This window comes from Hippoglossus hippoglossus, chromosome 16 (assembly GCF_009819705.1).
Source record: "Hippoglossus hippoglossus isolate fHipHip1 chromosome 16, fHipHip1.pri, whole genome shotgun sequence".
Taxonomy (NCBI): domain Eukaryota; kingdom Metazoa; phylum Chordata; class Actinopteri; order Pleuronectiformes; family Pleuronectidae; genus Hippoglossus; species Hippoglossus hippoglossus.
Window position 1 is genome coordinate 22,663,445 of NC_047166.1, and position 21,463 is coordinate 22,684,907.

The following is a 21,463-nucleotide window of genomic DNA, read 5'->3' on the forward strand; positions in this document are numbered from 1 at the left end:
CTCATGACAACAGGAAAATCTCCCGAACATTCAGGCGAGGCGTCTGGGTTGGGCATGCTGGAAGCAGGACACATAAACCACATGTTTTTGTTAACAGCACATCGATACTGGTCTCTGTCCTCATCACTAAAGCATTTGAATATTCATGTCTTTCCAAGTTGTAAAATCTTGGTCTGATATTGAGATTTTGGCCGAGGCACACAGATAGTTGGGTTAGATTTTGGCATCAACAGCATGAATCCAAAAACCCAACCTGCCTTTCGTCAACAGTCCAGGCTGATGATGGTGTAATGCTGCGGGGCATGTTTTCTTCATTGTTTTCATCATTTGAAAGCCACAGCCTATCTGAGTACTGTTGACAATATTCATCCCTTTATGACCATAATTTACTATCTTCTAATGTCAACTTCCAGCCTGACAATGCACCATGTCACAAAACGTTAGTCTCAAACTGGTTCCAAAGACATGACAATGAGTTCAGCAATGTCAGTGAACTCCCTGCTCACCACATCTGAATCCAACAGAAAACCTTTGGGAAGTGATAGAAGAGGAGATTGGCTGCATGAATGTCTCGAAATTATGTCATGCAATCATGTCAATGTCTTGTTAAATCCATGACATGAAGAACTGAGGCTGTTTGGAGAGCAAAATGAGGCACCATCAGTGTATGTACGCATACAAAAGGCCACTGTCTTCATGTCTGTTTTCAATAATGCTTTGCTAGTTCTATGCTCCACAGAAGCCCTAATTCTAGCTCTGTCCCTTTGTCACATTGCTCCTCATTCCCTTCCCTCTTTCTTCCCCTGTAGGAGACAGAGACGACAGGTCAGGGATCGGGGGTGTCAGAGGGCGGCGAAGGGGTGACAGATGTCATCCAGCAACTTCTTGAGCTGTCTGCACAGGTCAGTGGGGAGACGGCGCAGCCCCAACCTCCAGAGCCAGCTATTACCATGGAAACGTCCATCAACCAGGACATCTTGCAGGTGAGTGAAACAAATGCACTCGCACTAAATGTATTAGATGATCGGAACAAAAGCCAGTAGTATTCTGGACCCTGCAGGCTGACTGGAAACCACATACTGCAGACCAAACCTTTATGATTCAAACATTCAGTTTAAAGAGATGCAGCACCTCAGCTCCAGGTCTCTTGATGTGATGTCCACTCTTAAAGATTTAAGTACGAACAATTTGTTATTTGGAAAATGTTCCTTGTCTTCCTGTCTGCAGGGTGCTAGCAATTAGGCAAAACAACACGCACACCTGTCAGCTGTCAGGTTAGAGTCAGTGGAGCCATTTATATGGACTTGATTTAGATGGAGATCACAAAGGCTGCAAAGGCAATATATGCGGACACAGAGAGAGAGATGAAAAGAAGAAATATATTCCTTAAACTCAAAAATTCCCCTGAAATTATGTTTGTTTGAAACCAAAGAACCATACTCTGTCAAATAGCTTTCCTTTTCCCACTGAATGGCAGGGTGTGACAAGTTTACGCACACTGCATACAGACAGACAGGGGAAACAGACAGACACAAGAGAGAGGAGAAAATCACAGAGCACACTGGGAAACCTCGGCTAAAAGCCAGGATCATGTCAAAGGGTTTTTCTCAAGGATGGATCCATCTGGGGGGAAAGATTCAGTATTGAATTCCCTCTGGAAAGCTTTATGGATGAGTACCTCAGGAGAGTTGAATAGAGCCTGTGCTCTGCAGCACAATTTGCTGTGATCAGCACTGAAATTTGGTTTCAGACCATGGCTTTTTTGTCAGTATTTGCCAAATCATGACAAGCCATACCCTATATTCTTGAATATTAAATTAACAATATTAAATATTCTTTACATAATTAGGTTATATATATATTTTTTGTTATGTTTCATGATTTTTCATTATGTTTGATATGATTTGATTGGTATATATTAACGTTAGTTATTATATGTTTTTTAAGCTGTGGCCTGTGAGCACATTTCTCTTCTGTACCTGCAGCAAGCTCTGGAGAACAGTGGGCTGAGTGTGGTCCAGCCACAGGGTGATGCTATGTCGAGAGAATCGCAGAACCAGACCACAGATGACGCTGCTGTAGAAAGCAAGAAAGTGCAAGGCCCAGACAAACCAATCAGGGAGAAGAAAAGGAGCATTTTCAAGAAACCCATACAAATGCCAGGTAGGGGGTAAATTCCATGACTATTTGATTATAATTTGTGTTCAAGAGGTTCATGGTGCCTTTCAGTGAAATTACTGATCCACCCTACTTTTCTCTTTGGAAAAATCCTCAAATTTAAACCCAGCTACGTTTACTTAGTAAATTTATTATATCCAATTCTTATTCATATAAATGAGTTCAGTAATTGACTAAACATTCCAAAGCTTGAAAATATCTGCATTTATATGAACATAAAATAATGTTTTGCTTACCTGCTTCTGATCAAATTAAATAGGCATGTTTTTTCTATGTTTGAAAATGTCATTAACGAATTGATCATTTTTTATTAAAGAAGACATATGAGTAGACCTTTAAGCTGCTGTAGCGTTCAACTGACATAAACGATGGACAGCTGCCTCATGCTTTTCTTTTTCCAGGCTCCATCAGGGAAGAGAATGGTGTACGGTGGCATGGCTGCCCATACTGCTCCAAGGAGTTCAAGAAACCCAGTGACCTTGTTCGCCACATCCGCATCCACACCCACGAGAAGCCTTTCAAATGCAAACAGTGTTTCAGAGCTTTTGCCGTCAAGAGCACCCTCACGGCACATATGAAAACGCACACGGGTATTAAGGCCTTTGAGTGTCAGTGCTGTCTGAAGTGCTTCTCCACTTCTGGCAGCATGAAGGTACACATGCGGCTGCATACAGGTGAGAAGCGGGTCCACTCAATGAAAGGGTTATAATTAAAGCCAAAAGGAAATGAACATTAGGTCACCCTTTTTTCCCACTTTAGTGTGAATAAACATAACTTTTAACAGTTAGTGTGTTTATCACACTAATGGCTATGTTATAGCAGAGTCTATGTTAGGTGTTTACAGTAGCTCCAATGTTGTTGCTCTAAATTTAATTTCTCATTGCGGCTTTGTTCTTATACGGTTTCATATAATTGTCACTTTTTCTTGTGCAGTAAATTGGTTCTATAGAAATCCATATTGTCTCTTGGTAATCAAAAGGCTATGCAACCTCTTGTAGCCAAAAATAAATAAAATAACAGGAGCTCACGTTTTTGGAATATGTATGACTTTCATATTGTTGGGTTAGATTGGTTTAGGGATAGTAATTCCGAGTTCAATTTTGGATTTCTCAAGTTTGTATCAAAGTGCATATGTCAACCTAATTCTCTAAATACTAATTCTCCAAATGCACTGCTTTTCCCCACTCTGCTCAGGTGTCCGTCCTTTCGCCTGCCCTCACTGCGACAAGATCTTCCGAACATCAGGCCACAGGAAAACACATATTGCTTCTCACTTCAAAAGCGTGCAGCATAAGAAGCATAAATTTCCACGGAAATCCAACAAAGCCAAAGTGTCGAAGAGTAATCTACCTCTTCCTGACATCCCCCTGCAGGAACCCATCCTCATCACGGACTTCAGTAAGGGCTTGTGTCGGCAGGCATATGTTATACATATATACGTGGTGTTGTTCCATCTGTTTCCTGATTGTAAGCATGCACACACATCTTCTGGTGTCCTTGATGAGGCGGAGTGCATGTCCAGTGGCTTTCTTGCTTGTGTTTCTGCACAAAATCAAATAACCCTTCTCTCAAGTCCACATGTTGCTTATCCATATTTTGCTTAACAGGCCTCATCCCATCCCAGAACCCACGCCTGGCTTTCCAGCAGTACCTGGAGGTGGTGGGCAGTGACCGGCCTTATAAGTGCCAGTTCTGCAGTAAGGCCTATAAGAAATCAAGCCATCTGAAACAGCATGTCAGGTGAGGCTTCTTTATAACACTGGTTGTTGAAACTTTGATGGGGATTCTTTCTCTCTCTTCTATGTGACAGTTGGATGCCAAACTAGACCAAACAAATTAGATCATTATATTCTGCAGCAATTTTTGTTTGAGCCATTAAAACAAATTTATATACAGTAACTCTATTTAAAGCCTCTTCAATTTACGTCACCATCCGGCTATGCCGGTGTACCACCTGTGTGTATACTGTATATATATACACACCATTAATACCAATTAATAGTGAAATCAATACATGATGATAGGAAAGCACGTATGATGTTCTTTGTATGAGCATTAGAGAGGAAAGGCCTGATTTTTCCGACTTTAATTGTAGGAAGTATAATTGGGAAACATAAATTACTTTTTAACTGAGAGGACACTGACTCAGTTTTACTGGCTGAAGGTCTGATATTAGTTAACAGGAAGTAAAAAAATCTTCTACTCAGTGGGGATGGACCAAGTACAATTATTTCAGATTTATTTTAATATAGCTTGAGAAAGGCTGGGAACGTCCAAAACTTAATAGTGTGACAAAATTGTATGAAATGGAAGATGCCATTTCTTTCTGGAAAGTAGTGGTTTTTAATTTAGTTTTTATGGATAATATGTCGTAACAGAAGCATTTATACAAAAGGAGAACAAAAGGTTGCCAAGGATAGAGCCTTGGGAAACACCACAGGTCACTTGGGCCACCATCAGATGTATCGGCATTCACTGCTAGTTCTATAGGATATTAACCAACCATTTTTGTATATATAAGTCCTCAGAGAACAAGTCAATGTGCTGATTGAGGTGACGCCTTTTCACCACTCTCAATCCAAAATGTCTGCTTAAATATTTTCCCAAGATAAAGAATGTTTACCATTTACAATATTACAGAAAATGGTTTGACCTCTACAACTAGGAGATTGATGGAGTCTTTTAGAGGACAGAGTTGCAAATCTCAGAAATCTGTTGATAGTTCTCAAAAACTCAGGCTCCTATGAGACAGCTACAGAGAATAGTGTTTGGCTTGGGAAGTTTACTTTGGCTTAAGCTTTAAGTCCCCAATATACCATCAAACAAGAATTATCAAAACAACCTATTATACTCATATCCATAGTATTCTAAATTCAATACTGTATGTAAAGGTCCTTTCCGGAAATGTACCTTTTCATTAGTGACTTGTTTTAAATCCTGACATAGATGAACAGTACACACCCTTTGTTAAACTAACTTAAAAATGACCTTGTCAATCCTGCATAAGATTTAGAACATTGAAACAGCAGCACTAAGAAAGATAAGTAGCCTGAGCACTCTACTTTTCTTATCTATGTATCTCTCTAGGGTTTTCATTTTGACACCATTTGTCTTCATTTCAACACTGAGAAGTTAATCTATATAATGGTGCTGTCGTCCTTGCAATGCCTTTAGATGGTTGGCGTCACTCCATTTGTCTTCCTTGTTGGCAGATTTAGGATAATGGCTCGTATCTCAAATAGAGCATCAATATCTGCCACCAGTGACAGTTCCTTGGATTCCCTGATGAATTTGGAACAGCAACACCTAAAAAAATACATCAGGGGGTTTATATTATTATATATTATTTCTGGTTTTACAGTATAAATATTTCCACATTTTAGATTGTTAGCATCAAAATTCATTTCAAAATGTTAGTACAAGCCCCCAACAAACTCATATTAAGCAAAATGTCTCAAAGAGACGGTAGCTAGTTTCAGACATAGGCTGAAAAGAGGTGCTGCAGCAATGGACAGGATGAGGACAGTGATTCATTTTCTGACCATTAGAGCATGTAAACCTTTTCAAGTAATTTCACAATTTAATACAATGAAACTTAATTCTGAGCATAATGTGTCTTCTTTAAGACAAAATACTGAAACTGCACTTTAATGCTTAACTGCCATCCTTTTTTCACGGCAGGTCTCATACGGGAGAACGACCCTACAAGTGTATCCAGTGCAGTCGAGGTTTCGCCTCCTCTGGAGTGCTCAAAGCTCACATCAGGACACACTCGGGCCTCAAGGCGTACAAGTGCCTGATGTGCGACACCACGTTCACCACCAGCGGCAGCCTGCGGCGCCACATGACCACCCACAGTGACCTACGACCTTACATGTGTCCCTATTGCCAGAAGACCTTCAAGTCATCACCCAACTGCAGGAAGCACATGAAGACACACAGGTTGTTTGTTTGTGTCTTGTTGTGTTTTACTTCTCACCACATACTTACATACCATAGAGTGCACTAGATATGCAGTGACAAGGAAGGACTAGAAAGTAAAAATTAGAATTCGAGGTGTTTAGATCTAATGATTTGTTTTTCTTGATCCACCAAACCAGGTATGAATTGGCCCAGCAGCTGCAGCCCGAGACAACAGACGATCCACTTGGAGCAAGCTCTGTGGCCCATGATATGCAGGTGGAAATAGAGGGTGATTCCCTCCAGCAACAACCTGCCACCTCAGAAGAGCAGCAAAACATGCTGGGACTGAGTCAGGCGGAGGTTGTGAATGGAGGTCAACAAGTGACACTGGAGGCACCTCTGAGTGATCAGCCACTGGTACAAGGAGAGGGTAAGAATAACTTATGTGGGATTCAGGGTTTGTAAGTTTATGTGTTGAAAACTTCCCTTGAGAACCCAAATTTGCACCAATGACATAAAAACAAATATGAAAAACTATCAAGTTATGAGAACAGAGGTGCTGTAGGTTAGATTTGTAGCAATACAAATGTCTCGCTCTCTGAATACACTTTTTAAAACCTCCTGGAATGATCAACTTCCTCTATGCCAACCTGTTTGCTCAATATACAATAGTCATACAGTAGTTTCACCTAAATATTCAACATACTTCTGATGGAGCTTTATTACTTCATGGATAAAATACTAACCTATAATCCACATGGAATTAGGTCCCCAGGTATTGAAAACAATCTCTGTATATGAGATACAAACAGGTAAATTTAGTTATTGTACTCTTATAATAAATTGTTTCTTCTGAAAACAGTTGTTGCTACTAGAGCACCGACTTTTCTAAAGGAAAACACTATATAAACTGTCCAGTGCAGTAGTCATGACCTCAGCTATCCAGTGTATGTAATGACATTTCAATGGTATATGAACTTCTGTTTACATTGCATACAAAGAAAGTTCAGTGTTATAATTCCATTAAGTAGAATCTCTTTCTGTGTTGACAGATTCATATGTGGCCACCCAGCATGCTTTGCCTCAGAATATCAGCCAGTTTGAGACACCAGCACTTCCTCAGCCTGCCTTTGACCAGCAAGCTCTAACGCAAGGTACGGACACACACACACACACACACACACACACACACACACACACACACACACACACACACACGCACACACACACACACACACACACACACACACACACACACACACACACAGATTTCCTTCATCAAGTCTCTTTCATTCTGGATATTTCTCATGTCAGGATGCAGCAACCATTTAAAAAATCAGTAATGTCTGTAAGGCAGAGAAATTTGCTGCTGGGTGTTTATTGTCTATAAAACAAAGAAGTAGAAAATCTATGTAAACTGTATTCTTTCTTATCATGCAAAACAAATGTTTGCGTACATACAATGAACTGTAGCAACACATTTATGTTCCAGTAATTACCTTGGAGCTGTGAGAGTCAATTGAATTTGCAGCGTGTAAATGTTGGCCTCAAGCAACCACATAAGAAATCATGATAAATGAGCTTTAAGGAGAAATCATATAAAAAAACAACGTTCATGAACAATAGCAACATTCAATGCCCAGCTGTTGTGGTGAAATATAGCTGTTTTTGTTTATGTTAAAAAGCTAGATTCAAACAGGATTATTAATTTAATACATGAGCCATATGAGAAATTGCCTTGTATCTCACTGTTTCCTTTCTTCCCTCTCCACTGTGTAAAACAGTGTAGTGCTCTCAAACATACGATCGCTTCTTTACTCCCACCAAACAACTCACCATGTTCCCACCATTCTAACTGATTGTTGTTGCCAGCCTGGAATCTGTGTCATCAGAACAGTGGTCCCTGGGCAGCTGCTGCAGGCAGCATAGCAAACTGACAGCAAACATCTGTCAGGCACATCTACCTTTTCCATTCTCTCAGGAGCCACTTTATCTTTATCCTTTTAATCCGACCGGAACAGACCTGGAGTTTCATCATCTTAGGTGCAGGGCCTTATTGCCTTGAGTGTCATTACATTTTCAAGGGTACAGACTTCACGTGCTTGTGCAAGATGACTCTTGAGCATCTAATCATATTTGAAGCCACAAATAATAATGCTGTCATGGCTCAAGCATTATCACTGGCATTATTATTTCATTGAAGTCCTAAAGTTTGTCCGATATTCTGTGTTTGCTAACAACAGACGTCTCTCTTACCTCAGGATCTCGTTCAGTCAATTGCTGCAGCTCCAATATTACAGGTGGATGTGCTGTGCTTTGTTTAAGACTCACAGAATGGATCTGCAGCAAATGTAGTGACTCTCTGCCACAGAATGTATGAATACTGAGCTACTACACTTCCAGACACCTTCAAAACCACAAACAAGAAGCTTTTGGCTGTTTTCCTTGATGGGTTATACAGTATATATAACACATATGTAACATCTAGTGCCCAAATTACAAGAGCTGAAAAGCAATTTGACACCTAAATGTTTCATTGGCAGCTGTGTGTCGTTTCAGCCTTAGGTCATCAGCTCTAAAGTGCTCCGTTGTGGCTTAGAGTTGACTGATAGATGAGAATTGCAATTTAGTTTTAAATTGAGGTGTCTGTCATGTTGAGGAGTAAAGTGAAGAGGATGATAATGACACAAGCCTTAAGGATCAGCAGAATATATTTTGAATCTTGATGTACAATAGATAGAAAGTACAATAGAGTAGCACTCAGTGGAGCACATACCTTAGCAATCCACTTTAAATTCAAGTTGCACCAAATTACACACACTCATCATATCAATCAATTTCCTAAATGTGCCAGATTTGTTTCATCACGGTCCATTAATTAGTCCCTGGGAAATCTGGGAAAATGTCAAAAAAACGTCTTTTCTTGCAAGGTTTAAGGAAGTGAAAACCTGCTCTGCCCCTGCACGGTAATCCAGCTGATAAACATAGAAATATTGGACAAGGGTTCAAACACAACCTCCGTGGCAGAGGTAATCATTAGATATGGGAGGGAACAGATGGTAAGTCGAGGTAACTAGAATTCATGTCAGGATCGTCATTATCTTGGTGAGAGCAAAGACTCTTCTCTTTGCAGGTGCAGGATGCCCTAACACAAAATGTAAAACATCCTAATCTAAAGCATTCCTGCTGAAGCCTCGTGAGCTCTCAGGTCAGCCACCTGCAAAACAACACTTTGGTCAAGCATAATAAAAGAAACATTAAGTCACAAACTTCTTGACATACACAAAAGGAACATTTCAGAGTTATGGAGCAAAGTTCTATGGACTCGGAGGAAAAACCCATCTCTATCAAAATGATGGAAAGAGGAAAGTGTGGAGAGAAAAAAAAGGAAAAGCTCACAACTCAAAGCATGTCACCTCATCCGTCAAATATAGTGTGTGGATCTGTTATGGCTCGTAATGTGTGGCTCTCAGTGGCACCAAGCATTTATGGATAACTTCATTGCTGACAGAAGCAGCAGGATGGATGCAGAGGTATAAAGGGGCAGCTTCGTGCTCAGATTCAGCCAAGTGCATCAAAGCTCATTGATGACATTTCATTAGTTGTGAGGACAAAGATCCTCAACGTATGCCTGAAGCAATATTCTGAAGAGGTGGAATATCTTTGACTGACTGAGAAAGTCCCCTGAACTTGAATGAGGCTGCAGTAACTCTCTGGGAAAGCATCAACAGGGAAGATAAAAATCTCCTGCTTCAGGCAGCCATTGACTGCAATAGATTTTCCATCGAACCATCCATCCATTCATCTAGCTGAAATAGGATGATTCAATTAAAGCCTTTGTCTTTATTGTGTAATCCGGCCTGTATGGAGTTTTATTTCCTAGGACAGAACAACCTAGACTGTGCCTTCTGTGCCACAGCATGACCATTTTTCAAATACTTTGGTTTCTGCAAGCTGTTACACAACAAGCAAACAACAATTTCTTTGAGAAGGAGCAGAGGAATGACATATGGCCTTGTAAACAGCCATTATGTTCACAGAGTAAACGCAATGCTGTATTCTGTTGCTGTAAATCATCCAATATCTTTCTGCTGCAGACTGCCAGTAATTAATGTCAGCAGTTAAAAGTTTCAGTGAAGGATTGTGTTCAAAGTTCAGTCAGTCATAATCCACTGTTTTACCCTCTCTGCTGCTGCGGCCAAGTTTCTGCCTGTTGATTTGCTGTGTTGTGCTGAAGTTGAATAAACTCAGTCCCCTCAGTTTCCTAGTTTCCAATTATTATTTTTGCTGAGAGGAAGTTTGGCTTTATTGACTTATCAACTGCATTTTTGTTTAGTTGCAGATCCTGTTACGACAGTTCAGCTTTGGTTTGCGCTTTTATTAAAAGTTCTTAATTATTTGATCAAGCATTTATGAGTAATAACAAATCCCCAAATGTTCTGTGTGGATCCAATATTTCAATGCTCATAGTTTTAAATCTGATCAGTGACTCACAGACTGATTGTTCTCTGTATGTTCTTTTCAGGTTTCACCATCAGTGAATCAAACTACAGTCAGTCCCAGTTCTCCACTGTCCAGCAGCTGCAGGATTCCAGCACCCTGGAGTCCCAGGCACTGTCCTCCAGCTATCACCCCCCCAATCTGATGCACGACCCCAGTGCTGAGGAGGTGAGTAGTGGACTGCTTGGGCCTAACATTAATTTTCCTGGCCTCCAATTCTCTTATCTTACTCTTTTTTTAATATATTGTGACTGAATATTTTATAGCAAGGTATGTGATTGATTGAAATCCAGTGAGTTATAGATGTAGTCTTGACTTTGCACCACAGGCTCCTTCTTATAAAGAGGATGATTAAAAAGATTAGATTTTGGAATAAGTAGCTGCATAGATTTGCATATTGATGGAACACAAACTAATCTTCTTGAAATTTTACTGAAGGTAAGTTGCAGACCGTACCATTACATATAGAATAATTTTTTTCAAATTAAAGCAAAGATTGGCTTAATTAATGGACTGTTTATGTATGATACAGGAGAGCATCATTGTCCTAATTCTATCATCTCAATTGTTCATTACAGTTTTATTTCTAACAGCGGTTTATAATATACAGTTTTTATATTAAACAGATATATTAAACTCAACAGTATGTTAGACATTTTTAGGAAATAATGTGTGCTTGTTTTTTTTCTGGTCAGTTTTATAAAAAGATTGATACCAATTTCAAGCCCTTGTGTGAAATGTGGAGCCGAGGCGAGAAGTGGTTAACCTAGCCTAGCATAGACACTTGAATCAAGGGGAAACCGATAACCTGTCTATCTCAAATGTTCCAACATACACCAAACCACCTGGAACAGTGGACAAACTGGTTATTATTTCCTGTCAAGAAGTACGTAAGGCATGTAACTTCATGTAAAGCCACAAATTGTCCTTTTTGACATTTCTGTCAGAGTACAGATTGTTTTTTTGTTTTTTATTAACATATACACATTCTGATTTTGACAACATTGGTAAGACATTGCTTCCTTGTCCCTTTCCTCTCAATTTACAAACCTGCTTTGCTTTCATCCACACACATGTTAAAACTCTGCAGTTGACCCCACCCATGTACTTCTTCACCTCTACCCTCATCCATTGTGCTCTGTCCCTTCATTGACTCAATTCTTTAGACAGAACGTTATTATCACGGGAAAGGGGTTTTATACAACCCTTAGTTAAATATACAATTTTTCTGGAGAGCCACGCTCACTGTTTCCCTGTGTTCCATTTATACTTACAGCATCATTATACATAAACAAAAATGGAAATGATGTTTTCTGAACAAAATGTCAAACTATTCCATCTGGTGACTAATTAGCTTATGCATTAAGGTCCTGTTGGTTTGTCTTTGGTTATCCAGACGAATGGGCTTCTTCAGCAGAGCAGTCAGAGTGAGCTTCAGCTGACTGAGACACAGGACTACCAGGACAACAGTGAAGACAACACCAAAAGAGCCTACAGGTTTACTCTTGTGCTATTATGTCTGTGCGTGCATGTGTGTGTGAGTCCGTGCCGGTACGAGTGGCTTCATAAACTACGCTCACCTCTTCACCTTTTAAATTCCAACCCTTTGTAAAAGCAGCAGTTTTAATAGTTATTAATTCTCAAAGCCATCACTGCCTGTCTTCTCCATGGACTCTCTGAAAGCTCTGTCAGAACAGAATTAGTGAAGTGTGATCCTTTAGATACATTTTCAGTAGTCAAGTCCTGCATTTGAATGGGTCATTCCAAGACATTCAGTGACCCCCCCCCCCCCACAAACCTGTCCTTTTTTCTACTGAAAAGTGAAGTTTTTACCCTTCTTGATGTTGTTTACACTCTGTTCATTGCCTTTTCAATCCTCTCCCCTCATGCAGCCGCCTCTCTGCTGGATGCTGCCACAGCTGCACTCCACTATAGACTTGGCATTAACCATGCAATGAAGCAAAACCTGTTTTTCACCTAAGTGCTTGCATTTCAGGCAAAATAGTTGAATGTTTGTGCCATCAAACCAGAGAATCTGCACTCAAAGTACTATGTGCTCCACCATTTAGGCTTGATTGCACTGGTGCTAAACATTGATGTGCAGAAACTGTTCAATAAACTTTCAGTGGATAAACAAAATAAACACATATGTGGACATTCACATTCTAAGTCGTGAGATACAGATGATGGTTGATGAGGGCAGCAGCTTAAAGGGATAGCTCGACCAAAAATTTAAACTCATTATCTACTCACCTCTATTCCAATGGAGGGGTTGGTGAAGTGTTAGTTTCAGGGGTAAACAGCGTTGCAGCCAAATCCAATACAAATTTCAGACATAAAAAAAAAAAGAACAGAAAAAAACAGAATTTGGCCTTAGCTCTGAGGCTTGATTGAATTTGAGTGAACTGTTGGGCCTTGGTGGGGGGTACACACTCTACTGAGAACCATTCTAGAGTTAGTTGTCCAGTGGTCAGGTTCAAGTCTGACCTGATGAGGTGAGGAAAAAAACGTTTTAGCCACTTGTAAAAAATGCTGTAAAGGGAAAGTTCTTTCACAAATGGTAGGATTAAGATTTTTTATTAATCAGCTTACTTTAGTAATGTCCAGCAAACAGAAAAATACATAAATCAAATCAATATTTAATGTGACCATCTTCTGCCATAAAAACAGTCTTTCAGCCAGCACCTAAAAAAGTGAACGGCATATCCTGTTATTTTTTTATTGTTTTACCTTTACAAAAACATACACATAAATATTACGGTACGCAAACAGTGCAGCATAAAAGCCCCCATAAATCCAAAATCTATTTAACGATTTAAAAGTTTACTTTTCCCTCCCTATTGTAAATCCTCTGCTTCAGATTATCGTCCAACATAATTAACAGTTGGCGGCACAGAACCTGCCCATGCAGCAATAAACAGACCAAACCTTGTTTCACCTGCCAGCTGCTGTGGGGACAGTGGACACTTGGCTGTCAGAATGATACAGAGGAAGTGGCATTGAGTTACTTCACTTTTTACTGGTGCATGTGATGAGTCCTGTTTGTTGTGGACATTTTGCATTCTCTTGAATATCAGATTGAAAAAAAGAATCTGCACGACGCCTACCTAATATTGTTTTGTTTGCATACTATGAAGGAAACACATACACACATATTAATTAATGTCATATTAATTGAAAGCCTCTTTTTTCCCATTATAAATATTCCACTTTCTCCATCTTCAGGTGCAATTGGTGTAATAAAGGCTTCAAAAAGTCCAGCCATCTGAAGCAGCATGTGCGCTCCCACACTGGGGAGAAACCATACAGATGCCACCTCTGTGGACGAGCCTTTGTGTCGGCCGGAGTGCTGAAGTCCCACCTCAACACACATACAGGTGAGCTCGCTTTAGAGTCTAGTGACTTCAGGAGCTGATAAATCTCTTCTGAAATTAATTAGATTGTCTACACCTTTAAAGGTCATGGACGCTCTTAACTAGATTTTTGTTGTGTTTTAATTGGAAAATATAATTTTTTAAAAATCAACTGAAATTATCCCCCAAACCTTGGCACTGCATTTCATCCACATCACAATTACAAATTAAACGGTTTTGAATAAAATTTGCAAAATATACATTTTGCAAATTTTCATAATCATCCATTCCTGTGTGCTTTGAAAAAGGTACACTTTGTCCCTAGGAAAACCATTAAGGTCATGATCAGTCATGCAGTTCCATAGTAAAATTCACTAAAATGTTTGTTTTTTAATATAACTTCCTGAGACCTGCTGCTCTCCTCTCTCACTAACAGGAGTGAAGCCCTTTAAGTGTAACGTCTGCGATGCCTCTTTCACCACCAATGGCAGCCTGAATCGTCACATGATTATACACATCAAATCTTTCAAGTGCTCCATGTGCGACGACAGCTTCAGGACCAGCCAGCTGTGTAAAAAGCATATGAAGAAGGAGCATTCTGTGGACGATCAGAGTAAGGATGCCAAGATACCAATTGAATGTTTCATGACCCATTTTCTTTCCAAACTGAGTTATTAAAATCAGATCGCATCTCTATAAGTAGGAAGAAATAAAAAAACTGCAAGATATATAAGCTTTCTAGGAACATGAGAATGACAGTAAACAGGGGAATGTACATGCAATTGATCAAAATAGAAGGGATGAATTTCCGTCATGATAGAAATGCTTCTGTGTGGACAGGGTTTTAGCTGCTAACCATTAAGTGTGAGCATAAGACAAATAATGTTAATACACTCCTATTCTACCAGTTATTGGGCTTGATAGTCAAGTCTTTGAGGAAGATGAGGAAAACCACCATAAGGTGTGAGTAAAACACCAAAGAGACATAAAGCAGTATAATCTGAAGTTGTTATTGAGTTTATGTTCAGTTGACTTCACTTAATGCTCTGAGGAATGTTATTTCTAAGTAGAGTCAACAGCAATAAACATGAAGATATATTCAAATTCACAGGTGCTACATCTCAAGAGCCGTCTTTCTATGGTTTGAAAGGTTAAGAAGTTCAAACCTTAATACAGTGACGTAACTGTCTTTACACAGGTGTTGGAACAGATGGTGAAAATGACCAGACTTCAATGTGAAATCATTAAAATAAGAGTTTACATTTTTTTTAATTATAATTCAGTTTGCCAACCATTGCTGCAGATTCATATTTCTTACCTCCACTCTTACAAACTACAGCTACACTCGTGCTACACTATCTCGTGCTCTAAAACAAATCTGATCAAAAATGAAATACGTCCTATTGACATGTTGATCTAATGTACTAAAATTGATTATTGCAGCATTATATTCATCTCTGTATGTCGGAACAAATTTGAAAGTTTCAAAATATATAAGAGAACTTTCTAGGAATATGAGAATGACAGTAAACATGCAATGTACATGCAATTGTTTAAAGTCGAACAGATCGAATTTTGTCTCCTTTTTTACCTAAAGATGAACATTTTTCAACATGGACAGGGTTTTAGCTGCCCGTAATGAAATGTGAGCATAAGACAAGTATTGATAATACACTCCTATTCTCCCAGTTATTGGTCTGGATAGTCAAGACATTGAGGAAGATGAGGAAGACGAGGACAGCGAGCAGAGACTGTCAAAGAGGAGGGGTTTGGAGATCATTACTTTCACGGAGGAGCAGGCGGCTGAGCTAGCGAAGGATCCCGGCGAGGAGGCTTCTGTGTCCGAGCGGATCCTCGCGCAGTCAGCGGCTGAGAGGGATCGCATCAGCGAGATCAAAGACAAGGCTGTGGAGCTGGAGACAGAACCGAAGTTTGCAAACTGTTGCGCTTACTGTCCCAAGAGCTTCAAAAAGCCCAGTGACCTTGTCAGGTAATAATTTTGTTTCGTTGCCTAAATGTGTTTCATCAAGAACCATGAACTTTCTCCTGGGAACACAGAAAACTATTCACAATAGCACAATATAACAATTTCTACCCTGACCTATACTGCATCCTTCCACCAAGTTTAGTGCAAATCTCTTCAGTTGTTGTGTTTTCTTGCTGGCAACAGGCAGAGGTAAAAGCGCCCAATTGGCAAACACAGCACATTGCTGGAGGTCAGGTCATATTATTCTGTTGCATAAATCAAGCTTTGTTTTCCCCCACACCCCCACTCGTCCACTGAAATCAAGTCGCAGGTCAGCAGGTCGTCCAATTTATGTGCCAGACGTCCCACTTAAAGATAAACATGGCAATGATGACACAAGTTAGTAAATAATGCACAAGGCCACTTTCCTGATTATCTTTATAACATTCAGAAAATATCTTCAAAGGGTGTGAAAACATTCTGACATGGGGGAATAATTGTGTTGCATGCTGTCATGGATGCTTTATGAGACGTTTCAGAACCAGTGTTTCCTGTGGGAGAGAAGGACTTTGGTCTGCACAAAAAAGATATGACACACATAAACAATATGGGCTTTTTTAATCCCTCTGTACATGTCTATTGGACAGTTCCAGATGTTCCCTCTTTAAACCGAGCGTTGGCTTTTCTTCTCACAGACACTGACAAGTGAAGCACATTTATCAATTAGATTTTCATATTTGGAGTCAGAGTGCATTGGAAGCTCATGTCACAACAGTTGGAGCTTAAGGCAGGAGATCAAAGTGTGCTCCTGGGTGATAATTAGTAATCACTGCTGTATTTCTCCCCACCTATAATCTCCCATCTGTCAGTGTGCTCTTTCAAATGTGCTTGTGTTAATCTACCTCAATGTCCAGGCACATCAGGATCCATACAGGAGAAAGACCTTACAAGTGTGATGAATGTGGGAAGAGTTTTACAGTGAAATCTACTCTGGACTGTCACGTAAAGACGCATACAGGTTAGTGTTTTATTACAACAATTCATTACTTAAATAATTTTGAGGTTGATATTGTTTTACTTTATTACAGGGTTCAAATCGGTCATAGAATTTTTGGAACATTGTGAATCGTAATCAAATTGATTTGGGTAATCAGTGGTGATGCCCTAATCAGCATGTACTTAAAGTGAAAGTGCATAATAACCAATTTCAGAATAAGATATAACAGGATTCTCAGCACAGAGGATGATTCAATCTGATGTCAGAGGGTCCCCGCATGTGTACACAGTGGAAGACCTGATTAGAATAAGTCTTGAGGGAACTAGCTTGGAGGAGGTTGATGCCAAGAAGGCTGTACAGATGAGGTTCAGTCAGGGCAAAAGAGCTACAGGGCCAAATACAAGGGTAGGCCTTCAGAGGTGCCAGCCCCTAGTGGTCCTCAGGGGGATGTGCTCTAAAGGGAGGGGAAGGAGAGGCCTTCCGTAAGAGGAAGTTCCTTGTTTACTTGTTTTGTTGTGGTTGTTATTTTGTAAATGTATTATTTATTACCATAACATTTATCAGTTAAGATGGGAAAAAATATGAATGTGTTGCGTTGTATGTCGTTGTAAGTGGTGCGCCTAACTTTTGTGCTGGTGCCCCTAAAACCAGTCCTACTAGTGGAAAACGTTAGTCTGGAGCCCTGACATTGTAATTTCTGTAAGTTTTCTATTCATGGGGATATTATAAAATGTGAATATTTGCGTTGCAGGTCTATTTAATGTATGTCCCTAAAATGTTCAGTAAGGGGCTATAGTGCTCCTAGTAAAGACAAGTTAGTCTGGAGCCCTGAATGGTCACAGGAGACACATTCAGGACCCATTTGAACACAGGAACTTAACACTGACCACTTGTGATCGGATCTCTCCAGACGGATTTTAATACCAGGTCTAAACAGCTGTTTTCTGTCAAACTGCAGGAAGTTACACAGCCTGGCTCAACAGCTCTGTTTAAATAACATTTTACACCTTGTTCAGATACAATAATGACGATATAAATAGTCAGCAAGAAAACAAATAAGGATATTTCCTAAAATGTTGAACTAAACACGTGTGTGTGTGTGTGTGTGTGTGTGTGTGTGTGTGTGTGTGTGTGTGTGTGTGTGTGTGTGTGTGTGTGTGTGTGTGTGTGTGTGTGTGTGTGTGTGTGTGTGTGTGTGTGTGTGTGTGCGTGCGTGCGTGCGTGGCATTATATATGGCATTATATACCTGTTATTAGTATAATATGTTTTCAGTTCAAATGTGAACTTGAAACCTTGTCTTTTAGCAGAATAAAAAGTTTTGTTAAATAAAAAGTTAAAGCTTCCTCACCTGATTGCAGACTGTCAGGAGCAATCTTTTTTATTTTAATTTGGCAAAATTCAGGACAGTTACATCATTGCTTAAATAACCTATTAAAGACAAAGAAAAGAGAGGACTTCTTTAATTTTGACCAAAGCGACATACAGCAGTTGAAGTCTGGAGTGATAGAGCTCATGTTTAGTTGACCTAACCTAACGCTCTACTTATCTTTGCAGGTCAGAAACTTTTCAGCTGTCACATGTGCAACACCTCCTTCTCTACAAAGGGCAGCTTAAAAGTGCACATGCGCCTCCATACAGGCTCCAAGCCCTTCAAATGTCCCTTCTGTGAACTCCGCTTCAGAACATCAGGACACCGCAAAACCCACATTCAGTGTCACTTCCGTCCAAACAGCGACAGCCGCAAGTCCAAGCGGTCTGCCTTGTTGGCTGGTCAGGCCGGTCAGGGTCAGGACCCAGGGACAGCTCAGGCTCAGGGGCAGCAGCCGTCTGCTTCAGATGCTCTTCAATCTGTGGGTCTTCTACAAGCAACCAGCTCTGACTCCAGCATTTACCTCCCTGCCAACCAAGTCCTGACAGGGCAGTTTGACCAGAATCTGCTGCAGCAGGGGCTGGTGGGACAGGCCATCCTGCCGGCCTCTATGTCAGGTAGGGATTATGAATCTGTTGATACATGTATACTCAAAGAAACAGAAGCTGCTTTCAGACATGCACTGAACCCCTCCGGATAATTTCAGGAGAATATCCGGAGGGATGATATGTGAGAACGCAAATGTCAGAATCAGTTACTGCGGACATTCTCCAGAGTTTTTCCTGCCAGCCCTGCCTTGTAAAAAATCGGGAGAATGTCCAAGTCAAAGGACAGCAGGATTATGTCCGGAGGGTTCACTGCGAGCGAGTGGGCGCGTTGATGATGTAGCTAACATGTGACAGGTGCAAAACTGAAAAAGCTAAATGAATATAAATATCTCAGGATGGAAAAAGAAGAGCTTACGGTGACGAGGGCGGATGTGGCGGCTGGAAACAAAAACATGTGAATTCTGCGGCAGAATTAATACATTATGTCCTGCTTGCTGCGCCACCTCTCACCTGAATGCTGTGGACATTTTCCTGCTGTTGTGAACATGTCTGACCTGGACAGTGTCCTGCTGCGTTCTTCATATGTGAAAGGCAAAATGGCCAGACCCAATTGTGCGGACATTCTCCAGAGTTCATGTCTGAAAACAGCTAGAGAGAGACGTTTGTGATAAATCAGGCAGAGCAGTGGGAGAACATTTGCATTCGCAGCAAGTCTGTTTGTTACAGAGATTCGATTTTTTTATTAACTCAGTGTGTTGAGTCATTTTGATAGGATCATAAAACTAAGGTAACATTTTTTTATTATCATTTGGCTTCTACTCTTAATGTCGGACCAATGATTAATGCACTGAAGTTTGTGGGTGTAACAGAAATTCTGCAGCAATCCTCATTCCTTTGGTTTCTTGGTATTCAATTGTCACCATCATTGCTGTAGCTCAGGATAAGATGAATGACATCACAATACCTGATGAGAAGATGCTTTATCGCCACAGGCCACCTTCCGTGTGCTCTCTTTCCTCGTTTTCAGGACATCCCTGCTTTAATGTGGTACTAAAAGCCCACTTAAGAGCTTCCAATCATTCACTTGTGATGTCTGACTCCACTCAGCTGCATTTTGTGCCTCAGTAACAGGTTTTCACACTTCAGCAGCCTAGCAATGAAGGTTTCCCTGTGTGTGCTGATAAAAGTGTTGGTTCTCAATTGGTATAAAAGTGGTGAAGGAAAATATACGTAGCCTATATAAGCCTCAGAATTGAAAGAAATTCTGAAATCTACATTATGACATCTCTTGATATGACACACATGACCCTTGAGGCACCAACATACAATTCAAATATCTTTTCTCAAATATGATTTCTGTCACTTAGGTAGTTCTGATCTCACTGATGTATTTTCAAGTGTCAATTTTTGCAGTAAGTTTGAATTATCATGATTGACAGCTAAGAATGGCTCATGATTGTTGGAGCACCTGTATTGACAGAACCTTGCTGCAGTGGCTCCATCCCTGGAGTGCCACTGCACAGACTAAGGCTACAAATTGCATTATCCACTTTTTATATACAGTTGAAAGATAAACAATCCAGCATGGTGCCATGTAAGGGTGTTAAGATGCAGCCTTATGCTCTCTCTCTCTCTCTCTCTCTCTCTCTCTCTCTCTCTCTCTCTCTCTCTCTCTCTCACTATCCTTTCATCATCTGGGGGAAAAACTAAAAACATGGCAAGATTCTCCTTGTTGTGACTCAGCCTTTTGGAACTTATTCATGAGCTTTTTAAGTACCTGTAGTTCTGGGATATTCTTACTTCAACAGAAAGCATCAGTGTGTTTTTGTAGCTCAGAGCCCTAACAGTACACGTAATATGTTGTATTTCATCCGTTCACATCTTTTCTTTGTTTTGAGATGTAAGATTATGTATTTGCCTTTTACTTTGTTTACAAACCATCTTTACATGCTCTAACCTGCTTATCAAGTCATAAATAGTGGATTGAGTTAAGAATTTATGATAATTCAATAATCATTGATTATAAAAAGTAAACAAATATTGATGCAATGTGTCACTCGGCTAACTGGAGGGTTAATTAGTCATATTAGAAAAAAATATTGATATTATGTGTGTGTGTTTGTGTTGCAGCTGCTGGAGACCTGACTGTGTCTCTCCCAGAAGGTCTGACCACACTGGACGGCATCCACCTTCAGTTGACGCCTGCTAACCTGGTGTGCCCCAACGTACAGATCTCTGGCATCGATACCAACAACATCACGCTACAGGTTACACACAAAAACACACACGTCCTACTGAGCCTTGTGTTATTATCCATGTTTTTGTAATCACCTTTAGTTGTGGAAAAGTAAGGTTGGTTAATGTTGGCCTTGTCTTTCATGAAACAGGTTCTTAGTTTATTGATAAAACTGAGCTGCTGTTCTGCAGATTATTTTTATGCCTCTGCGCCAGTAACCAGTGGCTGGAGGTATTATGTTTTAGGATTGTCCGTCCATCCCATTCTTGTGAAGACAAAATCTCATCTTCTTGAGGGAATTTCGTCAAATTTGGTACACACATTCCCTTGGAAACAAGAGAACTGATGAGATTTTGGTGGTCAAAGGTCAAGGTCATTGTGACTTATCAAAAGCCTTGTGAACACGTTAAAA

At 40.2% G+C, this 21,463-nt stretch overlaps 1 protein-coding gene across 3 annotated transcripts in view; it reads left to right on the forward strand.

The window, feature by feature from the left end:
* LOC117776315 (zinc finger protein 236-like) overlaps positions 1 to 21,463 on the forward strand; it is a 52,861-nt gene that overhangs the window by 18,150 nt on the left and 13,248 nt on the right. For 2 of the 3 annotated variants that reach the window (XM_034610145.1, XM_034610146.1), the window contains exons 8-23: positions 810 to 983; positions 1,986 to 2,163; positions 2,580 to 2,852; positions 3,373 to 3,576; positions 3,786 to 3,918; positions 5,860 to 6,120; positions 6,279 to 6,511; positions 7,113 to 7,235; positions 10,607 to 10,749; positions 11,978 to 12,078; positions 13,807 to 13,958; positions 14,371 to 14,547; positions 15,624 to 15,924; positions 16,815 to 16,918; positions 18,453 to 18,884; positions 20,946 to 21,082. In XM_034610145.1, the coding sequence (XP_034466036.1) occupies positions 810 to 983; positions 1,986 to 2,163; positions 2,580 to 2,852; positions 3,373 to 3,576; positions 3,786 to 3,918; positions 5,860 to 6,120; positions 6,279 to 6,511; positions 7,113 to 7,235; positions 10,607 to 10,749; positions 11,978 to 12,078; positions 13,807 to 13,958; positions 14,371 to 14,547; positions 15,624 to 15,924; positions 16,815 to 16,918; positions 18,453 to 18,884; positions 20,946 to 21,082 (3,126 nt within the window). The remainder of the gene's footprint in view (positions 1 to 809; positions 984 to 1,985; positions 2,164 to 2,579; positions 2,853 to 3,372; positions 3,577 to 3,785; positions 3,919 to 5,859; positions 6,121 to 6,278; positions 6,512 to 7,112; positions 7,236 to 10,606; positions 10,750 to 11,977; positions 12,079 to 13,806; positions 13,959 to 14,370; positions 14,548 to 15,623; positions 15,925 to 16,814; positions 16,919 to 18,452; positions 18,885 to 20,945; positions 21,083 to 21,463) is intronic. The other variant, XM_034610147.1, reaches the window with a different exon arrangement.